Here is a 15,124-nt window from a genome sequence, read left to right on the forward strand (position 1 = left end):
ACGTCAGTAATTTAAGCCACATAATTATAATACTGTAACCAATAAAGGTAAAAATACTTCGTAGCATAGCACAGCTAGCAAGTTCTCGCACATTACCCGGACAATTGATATTTAATTCAAGCAATTCATGCTTAATTTAGCTATCAAACTGGTGTGGCCTATTTCAGCTCCTCATTTCAGATTGTTAATAGGTAAAAGTACTCCACAATATACCATAACTCGTAAGCTCTCGCATATTACATTAACATTTAATATTTATTTCTAGTGATTTATGTTTGATTTAGCTATCAAACTTGCTTTTGCCTATTTTAGCCCCGCGTGTCTGATTATTAATGGATTTGATATCATAAAGTCCGATTTTCCAACCAGCTAGCTGTTTGTCTTCGTAAATTCTACGCAGATTATTTCCTGTGTAGACGTTGCCATTTTAAGTTTTTTTAATTCGATTTACATATGATCTAGAGTTCCACAGTACTGCTCGGTGAAAATTCAACTAGCTTTAGGTGTAATTATGACTGCTTTTACTCTTTTCAGCTTCAAAGTAGCCGCGTACAAGTATTATTTCATATTATGGCTTCAGAAAATCGACAGTGGTTATTGCATTTCGCATATAATAGTTAGTGCAATAGAAATCGATATCGGATTAATTATGGTTATTAATCATATGCAGCTAAGAAATTAACGGATCAAAGATTCTGGACATTGACTTTTAATTTAAACGGGCTAAAAGCCTCTAATATTTAAACTTTTTATTTTGTAGTTAAATTTAAGAGGTAGTTCAAATAAATGAAATCTGTCTATAGTTCCTTATATAATAACTATTTTAAAACGATTTTTTATATTTAATTTTATTGCGCTAATTCGGTCTACTTTTATTGGATAGCTATAATCTTGTTTCAATAAATAAATCTAAATTTTATTTATAGTTAAATGGATACGTTCAAGTATAGGAAAGTATTATAATATTGCATATACCCGTATATACTGTACTTAACGTTGATCATGATAAGAAACTCTAGTAACAAGTTAAGCAATTGCCCACGGTAGCAACTGCTTAGTATTATTACTTACTCTAACATGAAATGATATTTGAGTGGGCCTTGATAAATTATAAAGTAAATAGCACAAGTATATACAGACCGTATAAAGTACACGAAATACTGTATAACTAGCGTGGATTCTAATATTTATAGTAACGGTTCCTCTCGATAGCATTTTATAATTTCCATTAGTTTTACCAGTAAAATACAGTACTATAATTTTTTCTTCTTACCACAGAACCCTAAAATTATTCGATAATGAACCTCAGAATGCTTAGCCTAATGAATACTATAGTGATAATCTAGCAATAAGACGCAACTGACGATAGAATTTCTCTATATTATAGAAAACTTAAGCAGCTAACAAGTTAACTCTATTAGGAGGCAAGGGTTATTACAACGCTAATACTTCTATTTTACTATGGTCAGCGTACTTATAGCACCAAAATTCTCTCGCAATATAGTAACAAGGATAATGGCTAAAAAAATGTTAGAATTCGTAAATCCTTTTAATTAGTTAAAAGATTACGTCGAATTTATTAAAAAGATTACATTTGCTTGAGTGGTTAAAATGAGTTTTTACAAATATTTATAGATATGTAGGCATCTATTGAAATTAGGAGCATTCCAAGTTTTTACCTGGATAACTGAAATGCGTGATAACGAATTTGTTCGTCTCCGGCTTATAGCTCTAAAAGAAGCTATTTTAGAAATGAACTATCTTTTTTATACAGTATTCTAAAGTTAATATTTCCTGCTCGTTTCTTATTAGGAGATTTCATACATCATATAGCCACTATCTGATCGTTATCAGATAACTTTTTAACTTCAAAGAAAATTTATCGAGCTATAATACTATATACTGATTAACTCAAGAGAAACTAAGAAAAAATTTTCATAGTGCAATTAATTAACTTTATGATACGTCGCTCATTACAAAATGACACCAGAAACAGTCGATATTTCTATAATTTTCAACAATTCCATTTTACGTGCTTAATGGTCGTTATACAGTCAATGACTAATCACTCGGTGGAAAAAAAATAGTAAATGTGACGTATACTGGTAACTGGAGTCCATCAACAGTCAAAACCTTCACAAAAAATAAAATGAAATTTCAAGAAATGAAATGTAACTGCATTCGATCCGATACTAAGCTTAAAATTTGGTAATTTCGACTTACTTGACTTTTTCTTCCATGAGTTGTCATGCTAAAATTATGAGTTAACATGTCTAAGAATTAAGAATTAATTGGTTTTAGTAAATCAGCTGCCACGGTGTACGATTTGCTTATATCACAGCGTGTTTTTACATATTAGCGTAGTTTATACGTATTACTGCTCTCTAATTGTAGCAGAAATGATAAATCAGATATCGAGTACTGTAAAGGATAAGGTCATTAACTCAACCTTATTAGTAATATTATGACTTTAATTCAAATTTAATATCTATTAGAACAGTTGAAATATTACAGAATGCTAATTACTTAACGATGAAATTAATGAATAATAGACGCAATAAATGCTTATTTTGATATTAAGTTAAGCTGAACATGATTATTTAAGATGAAATGGACAGTGACTGACTTTTTTATCGTAGATAAATTACTCAAACTTGAACTCAGTATAAATAGAGCTTGATTTAAATTTAAGCTACGGCCAACCGTTCAAGCAGACTGAAACATAGAAATTAAAATTTGAGCCTAATTCAATATTCTTCGATCGTGCTGAGTTACCTGTTTTATGAACTTTATAGTTGCCGCCCTGTGTACTCTGAACACGAACAATGTACATTGTCTGTAGGAATATTAATGTTTTATAAACTGTTACTCATTAAAGTTACCACGAAATATTTGAATTAATAATTATAAAATTACTATTGCACTACAGTACACCAAGAGCAATCCATTAGAACAAATACACAAATTTCTATTGACGTTAAATTGCTATTATACGTTACCTTTCTTTCCGGCCGTACTGAAAATGCTTGGCGCTCACATTCTTTATAGGATAGAACATTATCTGTAGGCCGAATACGCTAAGATGAAATTATAATCCGATGTTAGTGCCAAATAAACGTTTAGGATGTAACTACAGCTTTACTTATTTTATCTGAGATGACTTGTGATACAATATTAATATTATTTTCAAATTCGAGCATTATTCAAATATCCTTTTGGAACATCCTATAGTGGCCCTCAATCATAGATAGATCAAGTTAACTAACTTAGGAAACGTAATATGATAATCTTTATTGCATTTTCGAAATTCTTTTACTTCGAAACAAGGAAGATCAGCTAGAAATATACAGAGATAAAGTATAGAACTACATACATTGTCCTCTGACTATACCATTTAAAAGTTGCATAAAACCTAATGGTTTACTAATAGCATATTACAAATATTAGCAAGCGTGATAACATTCTTACTAATAAAATAAAGACCAGCGAATTTATCATCTGATTAGATTATAAAAAGTCTATCATTGTATACTTCAGATGTTACACATAAGTTAAAATGTGATTGTAGTTTACAATTTTGAAGTAGAACAAGTACGGTACTAAAATTACTTTTCAAACCCAGCTATAACTGCTTCATCACATAAAAAAGGTATTCGTAAGTCGCCATTATCTACTACGAGATCGTATCTTATTAAAAGATTCGTTTAAAGATCGAAATTATCTATTTCTTAATACTGCTTCGATTTGCGTTTATTACTCTAAAGCAATGTTATTCAAGATCAATAATGAAAGTTCTATCATCTAATTTATATTTACCTGCATATAGAAACTGTAAGAATTTGGATGGCTTTGCCTAATTGCTTTGGCTTCAAAGTAAAATCCATGCAAGGCTATTAACTCCGAATGAAATTTAGGTTCCTGTAAAATTACATCGAAAACGGCTTTAGCTTGTAGTATCAACAGTGATAGCGCACCTTTTAATGAGTAAAAGCTTATGAAGGAATAAATAGAAATTACTCGTTTTTTGACTTGACATTGCCTTTAAAGATTGGTTATAGAAATTTTAATAAATACTATAACTCAGATTTACATGATAAAAATTAATGACGAATTTTTTTCTACCTCTTGTAGGATAAATCCTATTCTAATACCATTTAATTCTATTCGTGGATCAAGCAACATATCACCTCCATTTTGTAGCTAATATGTTTAGATAAAATAATCAAGCGGTTATAAAGTATATGAAGGCAAACAATTTTATAAATGGTCAGGTAATTGAGGTTAGTAAACTTACACTGTGGTAATGTTGATGCAATAGAGAATAGAAATGACTTTGAGGAAAAATATTCATTTTTTCGATTTCATCCAAATGTCTCACTAAAATTTAAAGAACATTGGTAATAATTGGTTGCAAATCACTAGTTAATAGCACAATTCAATGTAATAGTTTAGTCGGTAAAGCAAAATTTTTAAATGTAATTCTATTATAGCATAGCAGGGCTATAACACAATTTGAAAGGTATCCTGTGCAGTAAGCTTCTCTATAGAGCATCATTATAACCGTCTCTTAAATACGCTAGCCATTTGATCTTTAAACTCATTTTCAAGAGAGTTTGCATTAAACTCACCATCAATGATGCCATTGTAACGAATGATTTGAAATATGCTCGTATACTTTTTGCCCTATGGTAACCAATTCAATATAAAACTATTTAGTCAAGCTTTTAGGGATGATAAATATCAATATTCAATTGAATTTCAGGCCTGTACTATTTCTATTTATCAAACCTCAGCACCAAGGAGGAAACATATATTTTTAGGTATACTGTAATTAAAAAAAATCGTGAACATTCAAAATATCAGTTTTAAATAGGAACCACACAAGCATTTGATAATTTAATGCAATGCAAAAAATGTTAAGCAACTTAACATTATTATATATAATCTATACAGAGGTACTGCTAATTTATCTTATAACGCTTACCAGCTAAAATTTACACTAACCTTTCAAAGTATTGAACTACGGTGGCATAGGTCGGCATTAACTACAAACAGAATAAAATAAATCCAAGTAAAGTTATAGTTCAAGGCAAATTTAATCTGTGAATGTTAAATGAGCTTATTAGTATTTAACATTTTGTGAACGTATGTACCAATTTCATTTACTCTAATAAGAAAGAAGCATAGTGCTAAAAGTAATATTTTAACTTTATAATATAAATATTTTTCTCTAATAATAGCCATTAATGAAGCTTCTATTACAAGCTGTAGCCCCGCTAATGAATTAAACATGGATTAAATTTGCAAGTAGTTCTATAAATTAAATTATTACCATCTCTGAACTGTTCTCCCTTAAGTAAATCCACACGCAAACGAGCTTGAAAACATCATATTCATTGTACGTAAAAAATCTATGAGAATCAAGAAAGTAATACAGTTTCCAAATTACTTTAGATCAGAGCGAGTGGTTGTTAAAGTTTTTAAGCACATGCTATTCTTACAATATTTTACCTCGGAGATTGAATAATTTTATGTAGTAGATCTAATGACAATTGCCTCAGGTTTATCCGTTTAGACATCTGTGCCAATACAAATAGGATTTTATATAGTTGTTTCAAAGCAAGCAATTGAAAATTAGGGTTAGATACTACGTGAAACTTAAAATTTTCTTGCTGCATTACTTTTTGAAAAACGAAGTGAATGTAGTAACTGATTATAGATATACGAGTAAAACAAAGTGTTATGAAATCGATATAAAAATACTTATGTACCAGTGGCATTAAATTAATTTCTAGCCATCTTTCACAAGCCACAGCAACAGTAGATTGCTTGCACTATCAAATAGGAAATATAATTAGTGATGCGAGCTGTAGTCTCTTTAGAACTAGAATAACTTTGCTATTTAGATAGTATTTAATGACATTTTTAGCGAATAAATTAGTAAAATCTTTTACTGATGAAACTAGTATCTACGAAAGTAAATAAAAATAAAATATTTGGTATATTTGCAGTTATAAATTCTTACAAGATAATTTTAATCATTGTAGATTAGAACAATCTTCAATATTGAAATATGGTTATATATTTTTATACTAAATCATTTTCTTTTAATTTAGCATCGTCTCGATATATGATAAAATCAAACATAGTCACAATAAATACCAAAATTGATGATCGATTTATTCTATTAATACGCATTGATCAAGATACCTTTGTTGCCATTTGATGATACTGAGCCACGTTAGATAATTCGATACTTTTGAGCATCACTTGTGCACATCTACGTAAAATTAGCAGATAATTAAGTTGCAAATTATATGATATCAATACTGACATCAAAGCATATATAAACCTTCCGCAAGTATGGCTGTGATAACTATTTTGTGATTTAGCCGTAAATGATGCCTTTATTTCATTATCATATGCAATTGCGAACACTTACTTATTCTCTAATTTCGAGAACTGTAACTGATGGGCAGCCGCTAGTACGCCAATTACGTGTGTTTCATCAACAATCATGTCATCTCGGTATAGATTGCAAATTGCAATAGCAAAGGCTATGAATAAGTAATGACGAAGTTATTAATTTGTTTATCTAAGTTATCGAGAAATACTTATTTGCTATTGACAAAAGCAACATCCAATGAAGTAAAATTTGATATATGAAATTAATGAACTTTTTGAAAGTAATCAGTACCTTCCTTATCAATATTTGGATCATTGGCCGATAGTTTAATTTTAATCAATTGATCATCTGCCTTTGTAACGGTATCATGTTGTTGCCTTTTGTGATCAGGTAATTCCGATGAAATATTCATTTCTGAGCCGCTTATAAGCCCTAAATTAAATATCAAAAATATTTGATTTTAATTACCACAGAAATATGGTACCGTTTGAAAATATTAAAAATATGTAAGTTTATTAATGGTACCGGCTCTATATTTCGATGTAATCTGACGATCATGATTATGATCTATGCGATTAGTATACGTAGCAGCTGATCTATCGCCAGCTTTCTCTAACAACGCGGTTAGTTTATTAGAGCGCTGTAGAAATGGCTTGTGTAATTCCCAAAGAGTTCCCAAGCAAGATAATATAACATCTAAAATAGTATAGGCATGATATCATAGAGTATCATCATATACCGTACATTTAAGTATATATTTCTAAGAATCAGCAGTTATCAGAAGAAGGATGCTTTACGATATCAAAATTATACTATTTACCTGGCTCATACGGAGATGTAGTTGATCTAGAATGATAGTGGAAAGCTTCTGGTGATAGTTTAGTTTTCTTCTCTTTTGGTCTAAATTACGTTTGTTAGCGATAAAAAGAGTTAGAGATATATCAGATTCAAGTAACATTCTGTCGTACAAATCTAAAATAGCTCAAAAAATCCCTAGCGTAATGTGAATATTCAATCCCTTAGCTTTGTAATCAGTAATGAAGTACAGTATAGTTTGCGTGAATATTATAAATATGATATTTTAATAACTATAGTTAAAGCTGTTTAAATTTTATTGAGGCTTTACTATTATATTAACTACTATTAATTTCATTTGGTGGTCGAAAAGTAATTATTTTGTTAATTAAATAAGCTCACAACTTAATAACGCGGTTAATCTATTTAAATATACTAGTAATCCAGTTTATTGTTCCTTTGTTAATTGTTTAGTATAGGCTACGATCAATCTGCGGTCTCCGCTAGAAGATTTAACTTACATGAAATAGGTCGATTTAGTAGGCTTTATGATTCTAGTTTCTTCTCCACTGGCAAATTTGCCATCAATACCAGGTAGAGGTTTGACTTCTTCATGATCTACTGGTATGTTTTGCTGTTCAAATTCCGAATAAGCTATAGCATATATTAAAGAATCAATGTAACCATCAGCATTTTGTTATTCAGTGATCAATGTATGCATGATATCATTAGTATCACACTTACTCTGATAGTTTATTATAGGAATAAACGGAGTATCATCAATTGCCGGTACAGATTTTACTGCTTGTGACGTTCCTAGTAGATCACCACCAGATGATTCGGGAAACCGCCAGCGATTTGTAGTTCCTACTTGTGTTCTTGGTCTTACTCTCACTGGCTTAAGTAAATGTGCCTAAATACAGAGACAATTGTAACTAATAATATCCTGCAGCCAAGAGTATCAGACTTGAAGCGCATCTAATGCCTTCCGATGAATACAAAATAGTGCTTTGGTTCACTTATTAAACTTAAGTAGCGCTAGTTTAGCTTCCACGTTCAGTAATTCTTCCTTTATGAATTAATTATATAGGTTTTAATATTAATTTGCAGACTCTTACTGTATCAGTTAATTCAAAATTAAAGCATTCCAACGTATTATAAAGCGGCAATTTTTTAGTTACTTCACCAGCTACGACACTGGCTTCAAAATATATTCATAAATGCCGTTATTTTATTAGTGAAATCAAGTAAAAAAACGGAAAATTATTAAAGAAGGAGAAAGAATTGGGACGTAACATATTTTCTATAGAGTTAGGTGCTAGTTTGGGATAGGAATATACTAAACTAAGTATTTTGTATGAAAACTATGAAAAAAGAAATTGAGTAGTCCCTACAACATATTGTAAGATAGAGTCATTTACAATTAAAATTCAATCGCTATATTGTCAAAATAACTACTGTTAATGAATTGCATCAAGCAGAATTACATAGTTTGGATTATATATCAGCCGTAGATCAAATTATTTTGAGTAAAATATCTCTTTAAATTTACTAGCAAGGAACTATGGTTCAGGTTTAGGATTAATTTATTTTACTATCCATAAAATTTTCTGTGAAGTTTATTTTAAGAACGGAACTAGCAATTTTCTATGCATATACTAAAGTTCAAAGTGAGTAGCAATCTTGAAGACATCATCTTCGATAAATATGATATCAGTTTAGTCTATAACTAACTATAACATGGTCATGACAATTATGTTTTTCATTAATTTTGCACCTAGTAGTGAGTATAATCTACTGGCGAATTACTAAAATTTTATAAATATTGATTGTACCGTTATTTCTACTCTTATTAAATGAGAGTATTCAAATTTACCTTTGAAACTTCAAGGATCTATACTATAAACAAGTGAAGCACTGGATGTAAGGTGGATGTAAGGTATAATTTCTGAATCTAATTAAAAAAGCAGTTGCCTATGCTGTCGCTACCCTTTTTGAGGTCTTAGTCTGATATTTTTATTGATGGTGTTAATCGTATAAGTCGGACAAAGAAAAAGCAGATGTATTCGTATTTGGGGCAGTTCGATTTGATAACATAATTATAGCAACAATTATATCTAGACAATGGTAAATCATCGTTTTACCACGTCTAGGTCAATTATTTCCTATCAACCATTATCACACATATTTAAGGTAATCCTTTCGTTTCAGTTTACATACAAGCGACCCGAAATTAAAATAAAAAATCGAGTCATGGAGTACTTTATTGTATTTTAAATAATACCACCCGATTGGATAGCAACAAGTTGCCATTAATGCATGCAAACGCATATCTATATATCTTACCCTAGGTGACTTTTTCTCTTCGTTCGATGAACTATTCAATCCGTTCATTTTCTCACCCTCGATTCTGGTATGCGAATATAATTACATTATCATAATGATGAATTGATTACTCATAGTTTATATTGAAAGTTAAGTTATAATTACCAGTAAAAAAAAAGAAAATAAATCAAGTGCAATAATTAAACTCCAATTTTGTAAATAATATCACTACTTAAGTTAAGCGCTACTCAGTGGGATGTTAATGACTGTTGATGCTATCACTGACAATAGCTAAACAACTTGTAGTTTGTAGCCGATTTATTTCTCATATAGTCTTACTTTAAAGGTGGTGATTTGCTGATATTATTTTTGGATAATCCAGGTAATGGAAATGTTGGTGAGGAAATTAAAGCTTCCATCTATTCGATTCTACTTTTATAAATTGATGAAGATTCTTCTTAATCATTGACCTTCATGAACGGAAATTAGCAGACGGTCAAAAGTTGTCATGGCAACATGGTTTTAACGCTGGCTCATCAGTATTTAAGGAGTCGATTCCGTTAGTGTGCAGTATGGACTGTATAATCATGGACTACTAGAAGCTAAGGTCTTCTTCTAGTAGTTTATGGTATAATGTATACCCCTAGAAGTCTATCACTGTAGTAGCCGAGCATACTTTAACTTTTCTCGTTCCCTAAATTTCAAAAGCTGTTTGGTACTCGTCAGCCGCGGATAAATATAGGATTACTATAGAGTTGTGAAATACTACATTAAATACTGTTTACTAGTGTCTAAAAAGTGAATTTAGCGGCAATGGCGTTTCTGATTGAAAGCTACAACCGACTGAGTTACTGTACCTTTCAGCTGAAGACGTTGAATTTATCATTTCTCCATTAAAATGATCCAATTTTACTAAATGAAGTAATTCACTATTAGACGTGATATGGCAATGTAATAATGTCATCTGTATTAGAATTAGATATTTATAGATTTTGTATTAGCGCTATGTTGGATCGGTCGCGAGGCTGTTGTTTAGCTGCGATGATTAGGCTCCGATTGGTCACACCTCAGGCCGAAAATTACCTACTTATTAAGGGAATATTTGTGTTCGAGTTTTGTTCAAAATATATTGACAAATAAGATGGGTCCAGATCGTATAAAAGGGTCTTAGAGAGAGAGAGAGAGCTAAAGTAGCCTCTCAGATTTACCAAGTTGAGATTACCAGACTAATGTTCTACTATTAGCTATAGCCTTTTCATTGCTAATACTGTATTCTGTAACCTTTTTAGTATGTAATCAAGTTATTCTCATCCTAAGGCACTCGATCTCAGCATTACTGTGAACTAGTAGTTCGGAATAGTTTCGAAGTAATAATTATTACAGGCGAAAACTGAGGAACTCGTTCAAGATTAATTAAGAACATAACTGAGGGAAATTATCAACTAAAAAGGCAACTTTTGCTAATTAACAATTCATAAAAACTTGAATTTTGGGTTCATCTATTTGGGAAAATTATTCATTAAATTGGTAACTTTTCATCACTTGTTCATTCCCAATTGGTAATCAATAATTATTGAAACTTGGTTAATAATTCTAATTTTCCCTATCCTTAATTTATCTTGTTTACTACAGTACTAGAACAGTCCATGACAGTTCATAGTGTGTCCTGACAGGCTGCAGCTCGAAACGATTTACTGTACCGTCATGGCCTACTAGAAAGAAGACATGGCTTGATCACTCTTGGACGGACAGACACCTTTTCCTCCTCTAGTCAAAATATTGTGCCAAACGCCTCTTGATGACAGTACTTTAGTATGAGAACGATCGATTTTAAATTGACTGACTTTTTTATTAAATTAAATGATAGCATGACATTAAATTTAATTATCTATAACAAAATTTTGCTTGGGAACAGTTCTATAAGATCGTCGATGTGATTTAAATTAGTACCAATGATTCAGAAAACAGGCACGAAAGCTGCATACTAAGTAAGCACTTTTGGATATGGACAGCCTCATTTGATAAAAAAAGTCTGTCTGTCTGAGGGAGTGATCAATCCAGGCAACTCTTCTAGTAGCCCATGGTAACAGGACAGGGATGGAAATTGCGCGGAATCCCGCTAATTAATTCATTAATTATTTCATTTCGTTGGTGAAGACAAGATCGTGGAGCATCCACCAATATAAGAAGAAGAATCAAAGAAGAATCTAGCCTGCAATATGTCTACCTGGGTCGAAATGCTGAAGTCTTCTCAGAAAACTTGCCTTGTGCAAGATGGTAAAATAGATGTAAAACTTTGACGATAGGATTAACCTACGACATGTCAATACGAAGTCATCATTCTACGATAGTATAAGGCCATCTAATGCAGTGCTATACTAATAACAGTCGATGCCATAGAAGGTGATAGCAATGGGTTTCATCGACACCAGATAGAATCCATTTAGTTGGACAGGATTTACCAACTACTGTATACAAGTGTTTTGATGGCAAACCTTGATGTAGAACCTACAGATCATAAGTACTAATATTTTAGTACACTGATTGCACAGCAGTATAGGATGCACAAAAATAGTTGAAACCTGGAGAGAATATCTAATGTACAATAGAATTCACCAACGATGGATGTCTAGGTGGGAATATTGTATGTAGGTTTGTTGTCGTACACACCCCCAGTGCTAATGGACAGCAGTTGACATGACAGAAATAGGTTAAACGTTAATACAATACAGATACAGATTATGCACAAGAATTGACCAGCTATCATTAAATTACTAATAGATAGCATGGAACCTTTGTAGAATCATGTTCTATCTAGATATAGAATACGAATAGAGTATTACTTTATAGGACATGCCATCTAGACTGTTGGTTAAACCACAAGCTGCAAATGTGAGGCCAAGGTCTTATTTTGCTAGTCCATAGCTACACTTGAATAGAATGCTGATATCATATCCTATCATTGACCAACTCCTGTATAACTTAGTAGGAAGCCTTCATGATACGCCTATAGTATATAGACCTCCAATACTAATTTTTACATAATCTTACGAAAATCAATATGTAAATTGACATTGTAACTTGAAAACCCAACATATACTGTAGTTCATAACGGATTCTGTTACACCTTGCACTTTGCTCTATTGTAATAGAAACAATTTTGAATGGTAATGACTTGCTGTGTGTCATCGAATTATAGGGCGTAAAAAGATCCATTATACCTTCAAAAATCACACTGAGATGGCTGAAGAGTATGATATGGCAACGTTTGATCTTTCAGGTATAACTGACGCGTTCAATCATGCTAATAGGAATCTGCTGTAAACTTGAATAGGCTATTCCTCCATCATTTGCGTCTTAGCTTTTTCCTATCATTTCTGTACTACTGTAAGCTATAATGGATAAAGCAATTAGCTATTTCTAGCCGATATTAGTATTATTTTTATCTATTTTGTATTTATTTTTCTATCATTACTATACTATTATACCTAATAATTGACAAAGCAAGGAGCTATTCCTAGCATGTATTACTGTTATTTCTATCAATCTGGACATTTTTATAAGATCATGGGTATAAAAATGGATATTTTTTAGCGTTTAAGTAAAGTATTTCCTGGCCACAATTGTTTAAATTAACACGGTAAATAGAGTCATATTGAAGTTACGTATCGATGAAATCCCCTTACTTTTCATCCAACCGTTGTTATACATGACTCTATTCACCAAGTTACTATAGAAAAGGTACAGTTGCAGCTGTTGGATTACATTTAAAATTTTATTTAATTTTCCTTCCATTTCTTTTCTTTCCATGTAGTTAGAAAATTTCGCAAGAAATCTACTTTGGGATCTTCTGGTCAATGGGAATATGAAATAGGCGAAGCAACAAATATCACCAATATAGAAGAGCTCAGTATTCGTGAAAGCAATACAACAGTAAGTATTGAGATTGTTGTTAACATAAGTATGATGGGATATCTTGGATTTAATGTACCCCTACGGTTGCATTGTAGCTACAAGGTACCAATGTATAATTAATTGAATCATTTATAATCGATACGGCACAGTAGCAACGCAACTATATAAAGTAAGAGAATAGTAAAATAGTTAAATTATATCGTTTGCTATCAGTGCATGGGCTTTTGGTAATGGATTATTAAGTGGATACTTTGCAATGAATTATTTACATGACCAAAATTTCTTGATTGTCTTTAGCATATCTTTGTACTTGTGTGTACCATATCTTAAATATCCAATCCAGAACCTAGAAGGCTACCCTATCTTCGTCCTTTGTAATTGCAAGAGTTAAGATGTTATGTAAAGTAGCATGTTAGCGAACTCGTACGCCATAGTCTTAGTCTTTGTGGCTCAAGTCTTTTCCAAACCCTTACCAATGTTTCTTTCAAATACACTGTAAAACTTAAATTTGTTCCTTTTCTCTATAAGCCTAGATTTTCAGCAAAATACAGCAAGAATGCCTTTCAGTGGAGAATTCGTAATTTACCCTATCCCTTGGATAATTATTCGATAACAGTTGATGATGAAAAGCGACAACTTGTCTTGAGAACTAAAAATAAAAAGTAAAAGGAAGAGTGATCATTTTATCACTTGCCATTACTTGCATACGATCAGTAAAATATACGTGCCTAATTTATACTACTCCAACATTACTAGCTGTGATAGGCTAAAGTATAAAATGTTGATAATTGCATAATAGCATTGAAAATTTCTTGCAGATATTTTAAAAGAATTAGTATCCCCGACATGGATCGATTTCACTTACCATTAGATCAAAATGCTGTAAAACTTGCTCACGCTAATAACTGCCTAATAATTTCGGTAAGTCCTTCAATGCACTTTCTACCAATGACTTTTACTTCTGATTAGTGTTACTATCAGCATTTTTGTAATTGATTTGATCTTTAAAACTTTCATTTGCAGTATCAGAAGCCAAGTCAAATAATAGAACACGAAAAAGCATTACATAAAGAACTTCGAAAAATGAAGGCATCTAAAGATGGGGATGTGGAATGTAATCCAAGCTAATTAGCGATTAGCTCCAATATTGCTTTGAGTATAACTTAAATTTGATTCGCTGATATTATTTTGAGTATAAATTAATTATTTACGGACTGTAAATCAATTTGGATTGTATATGCAATTTAATTTCAGCATCTTGTGTAATATATGACATTGAAGATTATACTTATGCCGATAGAATTGTACCGTACTAACATGACGCTACCTTGAGCATCTCTATGGCATGCATACCTGTATTAGCTTAATTCCATTTTCGACTTAGTGAAGGATTATTTTATCCATTGGTGCATTAACTGTAAAGTTCCTTGTATTAATGCATATCCGTGTTTTTCCCATAGTGTAATTCGTGGCAACCACTATTAACTTAGACTTCTATCAAAATGAGCTTTGCAAATTTTCCTTTTTCAAACGAAATATCCACTCGAGCTTGATCAATAAAAAGTCACTATTTTGATTTATTATCGATCAACGTTATTGTGTATTTGTACGGAAATATACATGATTTTGCTTATTCTTATTCTTATTCTACTTTTCACACTTTAACGTTTTGTAGTTAACGAC

The 15,124-nt window shown here is 31.5% G+C and overlaps 2 protein-coding genes across 2 annotated transcripts; one reads left to right on the plus strand and one right to left on the minus strand.

Annotated features, from left to right (window-relative positions):
- Positions 1–280: 280 nt before the first annotated feature.
- On the minus strand, positions 281–9,945 carry TRIADDRAFT_60752 (uncharacterized protein; the record flags this gene model as incomplete). The annotated part of the gene is made up of 24 exons (XM_002116741.1): positions 281–408; positions 1,475–1,519; positions 1,680–1,731; positions 2,224–2,273; positions 2,776–2,836; positions 3,000–3,077; positions 3,817–3,918; positions 4,123–4,200; positions 4,295–4,377; positions 4,629–4,683; positions 4,789–4,825; positions 5,005–5,045; positions 5,333–5,411; positions 5,512–5,579; positions 5,772–5,834; positions 6,211–6,280; positions 6,443–6,557; positions 6,698–6,838; positions 6,932–7,102; positions 7,227–7,306; positions 7,723–7,855; positions 7,946–8,114; positions 9,548–9,611; positions 9,866–9,945. The coding sequence occupies 24 exons, from the start codon at positions 9,943–9,945 to the stop codon at positions 281–283; spliced, it is 2,043 nt and encodes a 680-aa protein (XP_002116777.1).
- Positions 9,946–11,745: 1,800 nt separating this feature from the next.
- On the plus strand, positions 11,746–14,569 carry TRIADDRAFT_31259 (uncharacterized protein; the record flags this gene model as incomplete). Its single annotated transcript, XM_002116670.1, has 6 exons — positions 11,746–11,803; positions 12,726–12,806; positions 13,341–13,459; positions 13,970–14,103; positions 14,260–14,362; positions 14,465–14,569. 6 exons carry the CDS (start codon positions 11,746–11,748, stop codon positions 14,567–14,569), a joined length of 600 nt encoding a protein of 199 aa, XP_002116706.1.
- Positions 14,570–15,124: the final 555 nt, after the last annotated feature.

Source organism: Trichoplax adhaerens, genomic scaffold, assembly GCF_000150275.1.
Source record: "Trichoplax adhaerens TRIADscaffold_17 genomic scaffold, whole genome shotgun sequence".
In the NCBI taxonomy this organism is placed as follows: domain Eukaryota; kingdom Metazoa; phylum Placozoa; class Uniplacotomia; order Trichoplacea; family Trichoplacidae; genus Trichoplax; species Trichoplax adhaerens.